Genomic DNA, 17,434 nt, shown 5'->3' on the forward strand with positions numbered 1-17,434 from the left:
TTTGTCCTTTATTTCCACTGTATGCCATCACGCATTCAGCCACGGGACTAATCCTTTTGACGGAAAAATTTGCATTTCAGTTTGAGAAAGTTCGACTGAATAAGTAAATGCCCCTGCGCTCTATTTTGCGGGTAGCAGGATTAAATTATTCTTCAGAAGACTGTAGCAGCAGCAGCACTAGATCTAATTACAGATGATAAAAGAAGTGAAGTAGCAGAGGTTGAGCGCAGTATTCAGGACTCTTAGGTAAAATAAATCAGGCTATTTAATGTCAGATTGGTGCGGCAGAAACTTCTGACACAAACCCTTGTTGCAAATGCAGTATAAAGTGAAACCCAATTTTACATATTTATACGTGCACACATATGTATTCATGTCGTTTCATATTTCATTACAAAGGAGTGGTTTTTGTGGTGAGGTTGGTTGATGAGTCTTTCAAATATATCATGCTTTTCGTCTTGAGTAAAACCACCATCAATTTAAATGGGGCAAAATTTGCTTCCAGTGGCGACAATATAACTTAAAAGGATGCTGGAGTGGAGCGACAATGCCTTAGTCGAAGCAAAATTTGTTCAAAATATGTCTGTTGATTAGTTTGCATGAGGTAGAACATAATTGCTTTGACTTTGTGTTTGTCCCTAGAAGAAGAAATTTTATAACCGTTATGGTATCTATTATATGTAAAACTTTACAGCAGAACTAGAACATCTGTATTTCACAGAAATTGTGTTTATTCAGTGGTGTTTTGAGACTCCTAGCCACCTGTGATTAAGATGCTTATTGTTTTTTAGAGAGAGTTCATTCTTGTGAGTATTCTGTGTTGCCCTTTTTCGAGTACCAAGGTGTTTGTTTCAGTAGCTCATGCGTCCCTGGGAGACATGGTGTTTTCAGGGAGGCTGTTAAAGATGGTGCTTCCTCGCAAGTCTGTTCTGCTCGTCGCCCTTGTACTCAGTTGGTTTTGTGGCTAAAGCTTGGATTTCTGAGTGGAGAAATGTGGGATTCTGCTCTGAATCTGTTTCAGATCCACAGCTGACTCTCGGAAACATCGGTTAACCTCTGTACGCCTGTGCTTCCGCTTTGGAACGGGGGGGCTCAAGTTTCTTCCGCTTCCACACCTTTTATAATAAACCAAAAAAAGCCCTTTATTAGCAATGTACAATACTACATTCTCAAGGTGCAAGTAGAAGATGTTGTTAGTTACACACAAGTGCAGGCTCTCCAGAGGTATTGCTATCATCTGCAGAGGCGTTTGTAAACAAGGCATGTGCGTGTACCTGACTTCTCTGTACTCTTCCTTTGTGTGAATCTTAAAAGTGTTAAACCTTTTCTTTCCCCCCTCCCCCTTTTTGTTTTTAATAGAAAGAAATGCCTGTTAATGTAAGATGCAGACAGCTTATTTTATAGGCAAATTCTCCCCTGGGTGTGCGCAGTCTGTGCTGTGTAACACGCTCTGGGTGAGTTATTTACCATGTAGACTAAAGTAGCTCTTTCCAGCAGAGCAGGGAAGGTGGGTGGCTGTGGGACCCAGAGGGAGCCCTGGGACCTGGGCAGGGTAGGAGAGCAGTCTGTTTAGCTCTTGAAGGCTGATCTGGTACATCGGAAATAACTATAGAAGTAAGAGATCAAAAGATTTAGTAAATGATCTTGTTTGTATCACACAAGCAGAAGTTTTCCAGTCATTCCCCTCCTTCCCAGTTCTGAGTTTCCATTTCTTGATTCAGTGACTGTTCCCTTCTCCTAAAAATTGTTGGGCAGATAGTTCTAATACTTGTCCAAAAAGTCTTTTTGATAAGCAAACCATACGAACAACCCTCCGAGTAGATGATAGAAACCTTTTTCGATGTCAGGTGCCAAAATGAGTTACAGAGAGCAAAACCAATGTGGTAGCTCAGTAACGCTGTCTCACAGCTCTTCCAGCAGACTTGATGAGGGTGCCCGTAGTTTCACTGATGCTTTCTATGATTCCTTTTCATGCTGTAGTGCGTTTTCATATGCTTTTTTGGTCATTAAAATTTTTTTTGCAGAACACCTGGGGCAGATACTCTTTAGTTTACCTTTGCATGGCTGAATACTTAAATCATTTCATTCTGACTGCACAGTCATCTAAAACTTCCTTGCAAAATATGCTGGTTTCAGAAGCTTGGTAAGATCGCTTGTAGCAAAGAATTAGTTGCTGTGGGAATGTTTCTTCCCAGATGGAAAGACACAAAGAGCATGGTGGGAGAAAAAGAGTTATAAAAGAAGAAGGATATATTTCTGGGTGCAGAAATTATATTTCCTTGCCAGCACGTATGTTGTTGGACATCTCTTAATTTCCATTTTAATTTAACACTTCCAGTGCTCTCTTACTTCTCATTCTCTGCTGATAATTTTTTTTCTGGAGAGTTATTAAGCCAATGTGTTTGGCAGATCCTACAAATGTGTGTAGGGTGGGTCTCCTGCTTAACTGAATTGGCTAGTTTATGTAGTTACTGCTGTTTCCCTTTCACCTTCAAATGGCAAGATGTGGCAGGCATTGACAGCCTTTTGTAAATACAAGTGGTATCAGAAAATTATCTTCTTTATCTTTTTCAAAGAATTCGTCTTTTATGTTTGTGAAAAGTCCTTTGTGGAAGGAGGTCTGTATAGTATTTCGTAGAAGCTTTTCAGCCTTTCTGAAACTTCTGTCTAGGTATTTGCATGGAGTACACACAAACTTCTACCAAGTTAATTTTGCATAACTGAGTTATGCACCAGAATTCATTTTGAAGTGTCCCGAACAATGTGCTCTTTCCTAATGAGTTGGTTCTCTGTGCAATGCTGCTGTCACTGCAGATTACTGCATGCAAATGTAATCTGTTTTATCAGACTGAACAAATACCCTGTATGGTTCCTGAGCTACAGGTTAGGGAGCGTTATCTGGTTGTGTTCAGTGGTCTGCAAACACCTGGGGCACCTCTTTGCACGAGGTAAGCTACTATTGAATGATTACTGGGCTTGGGTCAGCAGAGGGGCTGGAGGTTTGACTGTAAAAGGTTACAGGCTTGTTTGCTCTCTGTTCGCGTTCCCAGAAAGGGAGTATTTTAGTCTTTGAATTAAAAAATACCAGTGTTAGACTTTAGGTTCTCTGTCCACCCCTTGCAGTCCTCTTCTTTTCTTGCCGTCTCCCTGCCTGTCCATATCTTGGAGAGTTGTTTTTTGTCTCTCGCATTTATCCCTGTGGAGTTCGTTTCACTGCTCCCTAGTGTTCCTTTTCCAAGTCAGTAGTCTCGTCTCTCATCCCATAGTTTCATGGCTTTTAAGATAGGAAAAGGCAGCTGAGAGGTGGGTCCATGCCAGCCTCATGAAGTTCAGCAAGGCCAAGTGCAGGGTCCTGCACCTGGGTCGGGGAAATCACAAGCACAAATACAGGTTGGGCGGAGAACGGCTGTAGAGCAGCCCTGAGGAGAAGGACTTGGGGGTGTTGGTTGATGAGAAGCTCAACACGACCCAGCAATGTGCGCTGGCAGCCCAGAAATCCCCCGCAGCCTGGGCTGCATCCCCAGCAGCGTGGCCAGCAGGGCGAGGGGGGGGATTCTGCCCCTCTGCTCTGCTCTGGGGAGACCCCCCTGCAGTGCTGCCCCCAGCACTGGGGCCACCAACATCAGAAGGACACGGAGCTGTTGTAGTGGGGCCAGAGGAGGCCACAGAGATGCTGGGAGGGCTGGAGCCCCTTTGCTGTGAGGACGGGCTGAGAGAGTTGGGGGGGGTTCAGCCTGGAGAAGAGAAGGCTCCGGGGAGACCTTAGCGCCCCTTCCAGTCCCTAAAGGGGCTCCAGGAAAGCTGGGGAGGGACTCTGGATCAGGGAGGGGAGCCATGGGATGAGGGGGAACGGTTTTAAACTGAAAGAGGGGAGATTTAGGTTAGATATGAGGAAGAAATTGTTTGCTGTGAGGGTGGTGAGCCCCTGGCCCAGGTTGCCCAGAGAAGCTGTGGCTGCCCCATCCCTGGAGGTGTTCAAGGCCAGGTTGGACGGGGCTTGGAGCAACCTGGGCTGGTGGGAGATGTCCCTGCCCAGGGCAGGGGGGTTGGAACTAGATGATCTTTAAGGTCCTTTCTAACTCAAACCATTCTGTGATATGATTCTAAATTAATCTACCTTTGGTATAATTTATTCTGGAATTTTGCTTTTGCTCATATCTGTATTTTAGGAAGCAGTTTTATTTGAGGACTCTTGAGTAAAAGAGGAATCATCCTTTCAGCTTTTGGAGCTACTTGGCATGCTGTTTATGCCTGTGAGATGGGTGTTTTTCCAAATTGGAGGAATTTTAGCACTCTGTTTATATGTACTCAAGATACTGTAGGTGTTTCATTACCTTTGAATGTGATCTCTTTATGTCAGCACTGCTTGGTGCAGAATGTCAACTGTTAACAGTCTGTTTTTAATGTGTTTGGCTTTGTTCCAGATACATGTCCTCTTTGTAACTTGTATTTTCTTTTGTTACTAACAGTTTTAAGAACTTCGATTTGGAAGACTCTCAGAAGTGTGCAGTAGACTGGTTGATGATTGGCCCCTCTTCCAAGAGGGAGGAGTACAAAGTATGTGGATCTTCCATACCTCCGTCTTTCATCTCTGCAAGGGACCATGTTTGGATATTTTTTCACTCAGATGCATCAAGCTCAGGACAGGCTCAGGGATTTCGCCTTTCTTATATTAGAGGTAAAACCTTACAGTTTTGTTGGCTTCACTTATATTCTCTATGGCAAAACCTGAAGACGGTAGTATTTTTTGTTGACAGGAGTCTTGGGCCAGTCTTGATGGCTGTAAGGTGTCAGCATGGTAACACTGATATTTCCACTTGGACTTTTAACAGATTTCTTGAAGTGTCCTAGCCTGACCGACTGACTCATGACATACAGGGAGGTAGATGTTAAAAAGTGACAATGGATTGTTCCAAAAGTTTTGATACTGACTCTTCTCTCTCCCTGCCCTCTTTCACAGGAAAGATAGGTCAGGCTGCGTGCCAGTCAGATGAATTCCGTTGTGCAAATGGAAAGTGTATTCCCAGTACTTGGAAGTGTAATTCCATGGATGAGTGTGGTGATAATTCGGATGAGAGAAACTGCACCGTCCCTCCAACAGAGCCTCCCTCCAGCATCTGTCCCTCAGGAATGTTCCAGTGCAGTGCAGCCCACTCCACCAAGTGCTTGATGAACGAGCTGAGATGTAATTCAGTTAAGGACTGCAGTGATGGTTCGGATGAAGATAATTGTCCCGATCTTTCCTGTGGGAAAAGGCTGGGTAATTTTTATGGATCTTTTGCTTCCCCAGACTTATTCCGTGCTGATCACAGCAGATCAGACCTTCGTTGCACGTGGTACGTGGACACACAAGATAATCGACACGTTCTGTTGCAGCTTGATTTGCAGTTAGGCTACAATGACTATGTAAAGGTGTATGATGGCATCGGGGAGAGAGGTGATAAACTAATGCAAACATTTTCATATCACAACAATAGGCATTCGGTGAGCGTGGAGTCATCAAAGGGCCAGCTCACTGTCTCGTATCATGCCCGCTCCAAGAGCACTGGCCATGGGTTCAATGCAACCTATCAGGTGAAAGGCTATTGTCTTCCTTGGGAGCACCCTTGTGGAAGCGATGAAGAGTGTTTCACAGATAAGCAGCATTGTGATGGCTGGTGGCACTGTCCAAATGGCAAAGATGAGGAGAACTGTCCTGCCTGCCAGAAGAACGAATACCCATGTGAAGGAAACAGTGGGCTCTGTTACTCAATACTTGACCGCTGTAATAACCAAAAGAACTGCCCGGATGGCTCGGATGAAAAAAACTGCTTTACTTGCCAGCCAGGAAACTTCCATTGTGGTACAAATCTGTGCATCTTTGAGACTTGGCGCTGTGACGGCCAAGAAGACTGCCAGGATGGAAGTGATGAGCATAACTGCCTGGTGATTGTTCCCAGGAAGGTCATCACAGCTGCTCTGATCGGGAGTCTTGTGTGTGGCCTGCTGCTGGTGATAGCACTGGGTTGTGCATTTAAATTATATTCTCTGAGGACCAGGGAGTACAGGTAAGCGTCTTGCTTTTATGGTGCTTTAATAGCTGTGGTGGTTTTTTCCTTTTTGTTTAAAGGAAAATAAGTCAATTGTTAACCAGAGAATTTGCAAAATACTGTGAAATCAATCCAAGGAATTGATAGCAATTAAATAGCAGCCGTTGCATTAGGCTTAGAGAGGAGCAGTTAAGATTTTTGGAAGTAGCGAGGGGAATGTCAGCTCTTCTGTGATCTATGAGAAATATACATTTATTGTGCAGCCTGGCAGAACCTGTATCTGACTTAAGTCAAACCTGTTTTGAGCAATTTTCTCTCCTCGCTCCTGCTGCTGCAACAAACCCCTTGCCCCTACCACAAACCGCGTGCTGAACTGTACCAGTGAAATCTTTGCTGCACCTGAACTGAATAACCCCCAAGCCTCCCCAAATCCTCCAGTTCTCAGCTCTAAGAGCGATGTCCCGCAGCGGCGGGGCCGTTCTGGCAGGAGTTGTTTGCCTGCGCTGCGCCCCTTCCCTGGTCCTGCGTGCCCTGTTGCGCGGAGAGCGTGTGTGTTCCTGTGCCTGGGCGCTGTGAGGCTCTGCCCTTCGGAGGGAGATAAAAAGCACTTTCTGGTGCACTAGCTCTGTGCCGCGCTGCTGACACTGGTCCTGTTCGCAGCACGCTGTGCTTCACGGTCCCTCCTGAGCAAACCTGCACGACTAAGGAGCCGGGAACAGCCACCGTGCTGTTGGGAACCATGGTGCCTTGGTTCTGGCAGGACAGCCGAAGCTCTCTGCAGCTGCAAGCTGCCCCTGTTGTGGGATTGTTTCCAGGTCATAATGTTGTGTTTTCCAAAAATAACCTTATAGGCCCTTGCTGAACAAGTCACCACTGTTGCTGGCGTAAGCTGGCCGATTGAAAAACTTCATTTGCCGCAGAGTCCAACCTGGGACCGCGCCAAAGAGTTTGCTGGTTGGATTCACTGGTGCTTATACCCTCTACTCTCATTCCTTTTGTTTATTTTAATATCCTGATGAGATTTTCACGGAGCCTAGTTGAAGGTTCGCATTTTTGCTGCGTGTGAAGCCCTCTGCACTGCTTTTATACATTAGTGTGAGGGAGGCAGGACAAACTGACTGTTGCTTCTCTCCCATGTCTTCCCTCTGGTTCTGTTTGCAGAGCGTTTGAGACCCAGATGACGCGACTGGAGGCAGAGTTTGTGCGGCGAGAAGCTCCTCCTTCCTACGGGCAGCTGATTGCACAAGGACTTATCCCCCCTGTTGAAGACTTCCCTGTCTACAACGCATCGCAAGTATGGAGGCACCAGTGCCAATTAACCTGCCAGCAGCCAAGCTGCTATAAATTAGATAGAGTCAATCTGCAGCTGTGTTCTTTCATTCAGCTGTGCTAGTTATATGGAAGTCCTATAAAAATGTGTATGCTTTACTTGGAGCTGAAGAACCACAGTTACGCATCTTGGTGCTGTGGGTAGTGTGGAACACGCTGACTGTGTTTGCTAGGGAACAGCGGTGAGATAAGCACATGCTGTTTTGCTGTACATCAAGGTAGAACGAACAGAGACAGGGAGAAAGGTCAGAAAGTAAACAGAAAAAAGGCTTTTCAAGCTGAAATTGTAATGTGCCTGAAGTGATAAGAAAGTAAGGTCTCTAGTAGTATTTTTGGGAAGTTCTGGGATTATTTTCCATTTACAGATAACGTTACACTGGGAAGCCATTAAGTCATTCTTCTCTTTCATTGCCGAGTTCTCAAAAGTCTCCTGTGCCCTGTCGGAAGTATCCAACTGTGATACAGTTCCTAGTGTGATAAAGCTCTTGTAGTTTGTTACTCAAGTGGAGAAGTAGTTTGCCTTGGCCTTTCTTCTCTGCTGTTGTCATCAGCTTTTGAGGATCCTCTGCTGTTGCTGATGGTAGAGGACTGGGTGGTCTGCAGTCTGGTTCTGTAGTGGTGATCTGATCGCCTGAGTGGAGCGTCTTCCTGGGCAGAGAAGTAGAGCTTAAGCTCATAAACACTCTAAGAGAGAGTCTTTTGGTACAGGCAGAGCTGTCTTTGGTGCTCTTAAATAATTCATTAGAAAATACGCGTTTAACAAGGAAGTACAGGGATCAAGTCTGAGAATTCTGGTAAGGTGGAGGTATTAGTGGAAAGAACAGGGCTAAGGAGAAGTGTTTTGAGTATGTGTAAAATCATAGTTTGTTACATCTGTGTTACAGGCTTCTGTGCTGCAGAACATCCGAACAGCCATGAGGAGGCAGATGAGACGACACTCGTCAAGACGGAGCTCATCTCGGCGGCGCTTGGGCAGGCTCTGGAACAGACTCTTCCACAGACCTCGGGTGAGAGGACAGATCCCGCTGCTGACGCCCGCCCGCACTTCACAGACTACGCTGGGTGATGGAATCATCAACCGCGCCGATGGGACTATTCGGAGTCCTCCACCTTCCCCCGAAGGACCTAGTTTAGAGGCAAATACCCATGGTCAAGCCAGGGGCCTACAAGAAGCTGGGTGCAACAGCTTGCAGCCAGAGACTGAAATCACAGAGCCATCGCCTTCAAACGTCTTACTGAATACTTGCACAGCAGCACACGCAGAGCCGGAGGCTGGACACGCTGATAAACCTTTAGGTGCTGAGACCTCTGGCAGCGAGCTTAAGCAGTCCAGTAAAGCGGATTCAGGAAAGACTTTCAGAGATCCTTTATCTGAAAGTGTTGCAGAAACGATCCATGGAGGGTCAGCATCCAGGAGGACTGTCCCAGAGGACAGTAGCTTAAGTAGAAGTCATCCGCTGAGTGAAGAGCCATGCAGGTTACCCTTAAAAAAGTGGGAGTCTGCTTATTCAGACAGCCCTGTGAATGTTCATATCCAAGTGGATGGACAAAACCGATGTTGCCCTAACTCGTACCGGGAGGAGCCTTTGGGTATTCATGCGGCTTGTTGCCATTCTGTGGAAGTGCCAATGTTGGAGTCCTCTACTCCCCTCTCTGAAATCAATACCAGTGATGATGAATCTTTACTTGTTTGCTAATAAAAATTTTTGGTTTGGCTCTGTAAATTTTGTAAGTCATTGTTTATATGACAGTGCACTTTGAAGATAGATGGTATGTCTGTGCTCTCAACTTTGTCTCGTAAAACCAGCGTGCTTTAATCCCACAGGGAGTACAGTACAAGACTAACCGGGACGAGTTTTTGTCTTCATTGCTATTCCTGAAACTCCAGTGGGGCAGAAGTAGGCCAGTATGCGATGTCAGGGACTAGGAGAGCAAGAGTGTGTCACTGCAGTTTGGAGGTATCTCCATCCTCTAGTATTTCTTCTGTGCATTTATTCACGCTGTGTTCAGGGAATTAGCGTTTCTTTGCTTTTCAAGTGGTCTTACTGCAACTAGAGAGAACTCTGTTGGAACCTGGGGCAGGCGCCACTCATTGTAACTATGAGTGCTAAACTAGAAATAACATTGCTGTCTTTTTAGACATCGTAGTTTAATTAAAATGTAATATTTTTAATTACAAATATTTAGAAGGAAATAAAATCCTTCATAGCTTCCTCTTTATAGAAGTTGCGCACTTCCTTTGCTCCCTTCAGAAATGTTTTGATGGCCATATGTACCTTGAAGCATCCACTAAAACCAAAGTTTCTGTATAGGATACCCAGAATGATTCCAGGTGTCTTACCTGCCACAGCTTTGTAACGGGAGGTGAGCGGTGTTCAGTGTGAGTGGAGCGCATCGAGCCCCAGTGGCAGCAGTATTTCTTTTTTGTGTTGTCGTATGTTGCATTCTCTTCATAGTGATGTTGTGAAGGTTGAAGAATTCTTTGCCTTCTCCCTACCCTCGTTTTCCCCTCCTCCCTTCTCTTTTCAGGGACTTTCATGATTGTACCACTTTGGGTGTGCCCTGAAGGATTCTGAGGCTTCACAGCTCCCGTCGCTGCAGCGGGAAGCACTGAGCACTTGGTAACTGTCAGGGTCAGACTTCTGTTTTATACTGAAATAAAATCTGCTTCACAAGTTTGCTTGTAAATCTGCTACCTAGGTGCAGATGTATAAATCAGGTTTCTTTATTTTTAGAGGATGCTATTTTGTTTGCTTTCTTCTTTTTATGAACTGAAATAGGTCAGTGCCATTTTCAAAGCTGATGGTGTATGGATTGCACAACACTCAAATGTAAACTGGTGCCTTTTTGGTTTTTAGAGTGTAATTGAAAGCAAACAAGTTATTTGGCTGGAATAAGGGTGACGTTGCTTGGCCAGGAGTGACATTATCCTGTGATAGCTTGGCCCTGTTGCAGTGGCCGGGCTCCCCCGTGCTCTAACGAGCTCTGCTTCAGTTCCCTTGTGGCACAGGGACAAACAAAAACACTTTATGTAGAAACTCACAAGGCAGTTGATGCTGCTGCTCTGTAAATGCCCGAGTGCCCTGAAACTTGTTTGTTGCTGTAGGAATTCAAGTTGTCCAAAGTCATGAACTGAACCTGTAAAACCGAGGTGAATTTGGCATCTGCGGGCCTGGGCTCTGCTGTCCACCGGACCCTGCTGGCTGTGAAGGCACACGGGCTTTCCCAGTGAACATCACAATTTACATCAAAGTGTCAAAGATGTTTTTCCTTTAAATGGGTTATATTTTGCCCTGGATCTTTTACTAGGACTCCCTTTGGGAGTGCCTGAAAAAAACCAAGGAAAAGGACTTTGGCTTTACTGAAACATAACACGGAAGAATTAAATTTAAGTGATTTTTTTTTTTTTTTTTAATCCAGTTGCGAATTGGATTCATACTGCGCATTCCAGAGGCAGAAGATTGAAACTCCTTTAGGGCATTGCTAGCAGGAAGGGCTTGTGGCAAAATGCGTAACAAGTAAGCGTCGTAGTTAGATAAAATAAATACTGCTCAGTCATTTTTTCCAAGTGCTTCTGTGATCAGAATTCATTTCATCAAAGGAAATGTAGTTTTGAAAGAGATCTTGCTTTCATGGCATTTGTAAACATTTTAGGCACGTTCCACCTTTGCAAGGCCACGTTCTGTAGTCATTGCACTGCCAGGGTTGTTCGCATCGAAGGCTACAGGTTTTAGTGTCTTTTTTTTATATGTCTAAAGTTAATTTTAAATACATAGAATTGTGTACGTAAAGTAGTTAATTATAATTGGAGGAAGATTATATTTCAAGGTTAGTATTGTGCAGATATGAAGGACCTTAGAAATAAGTGTATATTTAGTTCTGTTACAGAAATGTATTTCTGTAATAAAATAACATTGGTCATACTATGCCTTAAACTATCGCTGCTGTAAAGCTCTTAAGGTTGAAGTATGTACTTCAGAATACTGCTGTACTTTAGGAACAACCCTGAACAGCTAACACTGTATTTTATATTAAGATTTGTAACTTCACATAATTTCTTATGTATATCATACATATTTTGTGTACTGATCCATTTGGTAACTTGGTGGAAATTTCATTGAGAAGGTTTTATTTTTGAAAATTTAAAAAAAAAAAAATCCAGGTTAATGAAAATTCTGTACATTTCAAGCATCAAAACGTTCACAGCCCTCACTACTGGAGTTCGTAGCCTGGAGCATCGATGGGAGACACGAGCCCGGGGCTCTTTGTAAGCACCTAACCCGTATTCTGACAGGCAGCGTTCTCTCCCGGATCCCCCGGGCCCGTTCCCTGGAGGGAAGAGTCACAAATTTCCTGTTAATTTTGCAGGAGAAATCTCTGTGTCTGCACTGTGAGCACAAACCGGAGCGTTGCAGGTTCCTGGAATGTCAGCCCCTGAGGGAACCGCGTGGCCCGTCGGTGTCTGCCCTGGCCAGCATCAGGCACCGAATCCGCCCTCCTCCAGGCCACCTGCGTTCTGTTTCATGTAAGCTGCTGCCCTGTACCCACAGCTTCCTCAAATTAAAAAAAAAAAAAAAAAGTGGGAAACTGCGACTGTGCCAGACATGGACACAAAGATCTCATTGTTGTGTTTCTTTGCTCAGTGGAAAATACCACACTTCAGTGACTAAACAGCCTAATGTTAATCAGCTAATAATCTTGATAAAATTTCTGTTATTTTAATAATGCTTTTCTGCACTCTTCTAAGATTTTTGTAGACAGAAGGGAAACACAGTATTTAAGACCGTTTTTATTGTTGTTTGTTTGTTTGGGTTTTTTTTTAAAGATACAAAACTCCCCAGTCCAAGCAGCCAAAAACCCCTCTGTAAAAAAGCCCCTGAGTAGAGAAGAATACCTATGCTGGTTTAAGAAGAATGGACGCGCATAGACAGCATTAAGGGATAAGTGACCCCCCTATGTTTTCTCTTACTGCTAGTAACACATGGGGAATATTTCTGTTCGGAATTCTGGCACCTTCCAGCTTCTGTATGACTGTAAATCCCTTAAGCGTACTTGTTTTATTTTTCTATTCTCTGCTTTTTTTTTTTTTGTTTGTTTTATTTTTATTTACATGTTGTATATATTCCTTTAGATATGACATTTTACCATAATGTATGCACAGGTATATGGTTCAGGTATGGCATCATGGTTGCCGGTGTCTGCTGGTTCCTGGACAATGATACTAAACAAGTAAGATGCTGGGCATCATCAAACTTTGCTCTCGCTTTGGATCTATTAATTTTTAATAAAATTTGACATGCCCAGAGACTGTGGGTTTCTGAGTGTCACTCGAACACCAACAATTGATGGTGCCGAAATTGTATTTCCATAGCCTTCGTTTGACTTTGACTCTGCATATGCCAACCCCTATCTCAGTATTTTGACATGAATATGAAGGGTGGGTTTTTTTTTTTTTTGTTTGGTTTGTTTTTTGGTTTGTGTAGTTTTGGGGTTTTTTTTATTGCCTGCTTTTTCTGGTAGCTGAAGCTGTGGAGGTGCATCACTTTTGTAGATAGTACATGTGAAATCTTCGCACTAGCAATTCACTCTTGTATACGACTGCCTTTAAGGTGCACGTATGCATATATCCCAAATAGCACAAAGAAGCCCTGAAGTATATGATGGTGTAGGTGGTTAAACCCCCACCCCACAAAATAATTTCTGAAGTGCAGCCTGTTGTTTCTGTTGCCGCGGGCATTGCTGCTCGTGCTGATGCTTCCCCTTCCTGGTCTGTGCTTTGGCGGGTACTGCCGGCTCCGTCCTGCTGGTTTCCAGCAGAAGGTGGGGGACGAGTTATTTCCGAGGCTGTAGGAAATCTTTATCTGTATTGAAAAGAATTGGACAGACTTTATGGTCATCTGGATTTATTCGCAGCCGCGAAGGATGGGAGGACACAGGGATAACCTTGAGGGAATTATGTATTTTTTTAACTAGACCGTTCTCTGAGAGGGAGGAGAATTTCTTGTTTTAAGATTTTTGGTCTTTGCAATAAGGCAAGTTTTAATCTCCCGGGCATGCATTAGGATTTGAAATCCAGTACGAATGGCCATCAGCCCATGGCAGGCAACAAACTTCATCTCCTGCCTCTGCCAGCCTGTTGCCCCAGCAAGCTGTTCCATAGCCCGTCCGGCTCTTGTGATCTTGGCTACAGGGATTAACCTGTGACCACGGCTGATGGGAGAAGTTTATGTTTTATTTGTTCTTTGTTCCCTGTCCTACGATGCCTTCTCTGTCTCCCTCCCTTCTAGCACTATCTCTCGCCTTAGGACTTTAAGACAAATTTCTTTCTGGCCTCTCAGCATCTCTTGGTCACTTTCTAATCCTTTTCGTTGGATTTTCCCTTTTCCTTTTTTCCAGTGCAGAAGTTTCTCCTTGCAGTTAGAGTACTGATGAGTATCAATGACCGAGGAGGGGAGGTTCAAAAAGCCAAAGAGGCTTTGCCTGTCTTGCAGCTGGGGTGGGAGGTGGAGACAGGGCACGCATGTCCGAATGCTAAAGCGTTAGCTTTAATTCCAAGCAAGGTTTATGCTTTTTTTTTTTTTTTTTTTTTCCCCCACATTTTCATTTAGGATGTACTTCAACATCTCTCATAGAAACTCCTCAGCAACTGAATAATTGCTAACTTCTTGTCATTCCGTACTTGGAGAAAAGTGACTGGAAAGCAAACGTGTTTTGTTTTCAAGGTTTTGAGAATTCACAGCCGAGAGAGTGAAACATGAGAGACACCTTGGCAAAGGCCTCTGAGAACGAAGCGTGGGACAGCGTGTTTGCTGGGGGTTGTTCGTTTGTTTGCTTTCCCCTCAAAGATGAGTCATTTTATTTATCTTCATCTATTGGGCACGGAGAGGAGCGGCAGGTTCCCAGCAGCAGCCAGTTGCCATCGGGGCCGTGGGGGGCTCCGTCCCCGCCACAGCCCTCCCTGGATGGTGCTGCTCTGGGGAAGCCCCCGGCCCATGCTGCAAGGCTCGGGCAGGGCTGCGCTTTCAGAAGCGATTGAGCAGGGAGGAGGAAATCTCGTCTGCATATTTTTGGGTGCATTTTTTTTGTAAAGGTGCTTCTAACTGGAATGTAACATGAAGTGCACAGTGACTCATCGAGCCATCCTGAGCTGAGTGAAAGCTCTGACCTGAGACCTGTCTCTTACCTTGACCCTGATAGATCCAACTCTTCCGGTTGATGTGCTAATGTGAACCGAAAACAAGCGATGCCTTTATCGGGGTGATGAGAGTGGCTGGACCAGCGGCATCAACTGCCTCATCGTCCCTGTGCTTCCCAGCGGTGCCCACCCGGCTCCTCCTCCCCCTGACCATCACCTCCCCTGGGAGAGGGGCCATCTCGCCCGTCAGCGCAGTGACGGTGGCTGCTGCTGCTGCTCCTCCCAGCGCTGTGGTAACGCGGGTGCGGATCATCCATACTCTCCCTAATACTGGCACTATCTTGTTTTCTCTCTGAAATTCTCTGAATGCTCTATTATGGCCAGTGCTACAAGAATAAACAGCACAGATATTCTTCTGCGTTACAGCCTCTAATATTTTATATTATATTTATATTACATAAATATAATTGCATATAATATATAGTCTTACATAGCATTGCATTGCTTTTAAAGCTTTGTTTTAAACTCCTTTCTTTTGGAAACAACTTGCTTTTCCGCATCAAGAATCACGATGTTCTTGACATGCTTGTAGCATCAGCTGCCTCAAGGTTTGTCTTTCGTTCAGTGGGCTTTAAAATACTAGTGATTACGTCTCCTTTGGGCCTTTTGCTTCCTCTTTGGGAAAAATCACACTTAGACGGGGTTGAGCATGCTGCTAAATTTCACTTAGCATTTGAATTTACCTTTCTAGTTCTGTACACCGATTTCTATGGTTAGAAAATATACACATTAGGAGCTAACTTTTGCAAAGCCTTTAAAAAAATAATATATGTGATGTTGGGAGCACAGATGAAGCTGTTCCTAAAAATGAAATAAGACAGCGTGGAACAGCTTTTGGGGGTTCATACGTAATTTGAAGATGAGCTCTACTAAACCGTCCTGTTCTAAATTCAGTCTTCTGATTTAAGGTCAAATGTCGATTGTTTTAAAGCATGGCAGTATAATGAGGGAAAATGTGAGCCAAACCCAGTTAACAACCATGAGGCAATTGGCCCTTTAATTTTGCTTTTGATTTCCTTAAACAATAGCCAAGGAAAGCCTTGGTAGGAGTTACAGCACATTATTATTATTATTATTATTATTATTATTATTATTATTATTATTATTATTATTATTATTATTATTATTATTATTATTACCACCTTTCTCATTACCATACAGACTTGTTGTCTCAAGAGCTGCAAAGTTTCTGTGCTGGCTGATTTCCATACTTTAATTATTTAAACAAACAAAAATAAAACCACACCAAAACCGAGCAGTTCTGAAAGAAATCATCATTGCTGGTGCCATAATACATTTAATTTGCCCACTAGATAATAAAGTTATTGGAAAAATTAATCTGTTGGAAATTATACCACAGGAAGATGATTTTGAACTATGGAAAATAAGCCTCAGTCACGAGAGCTGCTGACACGGGTTCAGTGTTCAGGTGCTGCTTTGCCAGCAGAAACAGGGGCGGTGTGCTGGGAATTTTTAAAAAAAAAAAAAAAAAAGAAAAAAGAGCTGAATAGAAATTATTTTCATTAGCAAACTTCATATATTACTAACGTTATTTAAAATATGGAATCTCTCTTTACATGTGTGCATAAGTACACACAAACCCACGCCTTTTTCTTTAGGTAAATATATATTTTAATCTCTTATGATTAAGAGCTTTATACAGACAGAATAGTATAAGTTGTGTTTCTTTTTAGTGCCTGCCATCTGAAAGTTTGGAGAGAGATGGATAGGTATTTAAAAATAAAAAAACCTTTGAATAATGCATTGTGTTCGAAAGACACATTCCTTGAGCTCAATCCTTATTTTGAGTCTATTCTTAAATCTTTGTAGAGCGTGTGGTACTTAACACACTGAGAGATTAATGAAGCCTGAATTTTTGTAGCAGGGCCTGTACCACACGGAAAGATGCTTTTAAAAGGAAATTCACATAGCTGTGACCAAGGCTACTGAACGTGATAGTTTCTGTTTTCAAAAGTTGCAGAAGAACAGTAGCGATTCACAATATTGCTCGGAGCTCTTCTTGCATTTTGCATTTTCAAAAGATTCTTTGGTGTGAAAGTGGCCATATTGCTACAGCAGCAAGTCTCTCTATATTAATTAAATATGGGAATGAGATTTTTTTTTTTTTCCCCCTAGTGTTTGCCACAAATAAAATATGCAGAACACCTTCTAAAGAGCATCTGATGTGAGAACGATTTAGGCTTGTTTCTTGGCTGAGCACGGCTGAATTGGGGTTTGTCTCTGAGGCAGTGCGACAGCCCCTGACACCAGTGAAAGGGAGAAGGGCCGGGCTTCGTTCTCCCATTTCGCTCCAGTCCCGCTGCTGAGCCCGCTGCGAACCCTCCCCGGCTCCGCCTTGGTGGAAATGCTTCAAAACTGAGAGATTTGAGATTTTTTTTTAATAACTTTTTTTTTTTTTAATATTTTTTTCCTGTGTCACCAGACGGTGATGAAGCAGGCTGTTGATTTTGGGCCCTGGGCTCTCTGGTCTGCCCAGGTGGTTGCTGTTGGGCGCAGGACGCCGGGACGCCTCTGGCAGCGGTGAGGGAGGGGGGTCTTCCGAGGGGTAACTCACGTGTTACGTGGGGATTCTCCCCACCCAGGGATGGCAATGGGAATCTTCCTGCTGCCGTGGGTGTCCCAGGGGCTCCTCGCTATCTCTTGATTTCACCACTTTGATTTTGTGTCAGGAGCTGCCCTACTTTTGAAATGCCTAAATCTGTGTGTCTCTGATGGACCCTCCTGGCTGCTAAAATCAGTATTCCAGAGCTGTATCCGTACAAGTACACTGCCAGAAGAACACAACCAGCACCTTATTTTATATTTTATTTCTTTTCTTTTTTTTTTTCTCTCTCTTTTTTTTTTTTTTTTTTAGGGAAAA

General features: G+C 43.9%; 1 protein-coding gene across 4 annotated transcripts in view; it reads left to right on the plus strand.

Annotated features, from left to right (window-relative positions):
* LRP3 (LDL receptor related protein 3) overlaps positions 1 to 12,663 on the plus strand; it is a 28,579-nt gene extending 15,916 nt beyond the window's left edge. For all 4 annotated transcript variants that reach the window (XM_063334559.1, XM_063334558.1, XM_063334557.1 and 1 more), the window contains 4 exons: positions 4,470 to 4,678; positions 4,961 to 6,047; positions 7,191 to 7,323; positions 8,243 to 12,663. In XM_063334559.1, the coding sequence (XP_063190629.1) occupies positions 4,470 to 4,678; positions 4,961 to 6,047; positions 7,191 to 7,323; positions 8,243 to 9,055 (2,242 nt within the window). In that variant the 3' untranslated portion in view covers positions 9,056 to 12,663. The remainder of the gene's footprint in view (positions 1 to 4,469; positions 4,679 to 4,960; positions 6,048 to 7,190; positions 7,324 to 8,242) is intronic.
* Positions 12,664 to 17,434: the final 4,771 nt, after the last annotated feature.

Source organism: Chroicocephalus ridibundus, chromosome 4 (assembly GCF_963924245.1).
Source record: "Chroicocephalus ridibundus chromosome 4, bChrRid1.1, whole genome shotgun sequence".
Lineage (NCBI taxonomy): Eukaryota > Metazoa > Chordata > Aves > Charadriiformes > Laridae > Chroicocephalus > Chroicocephalus ridibundus.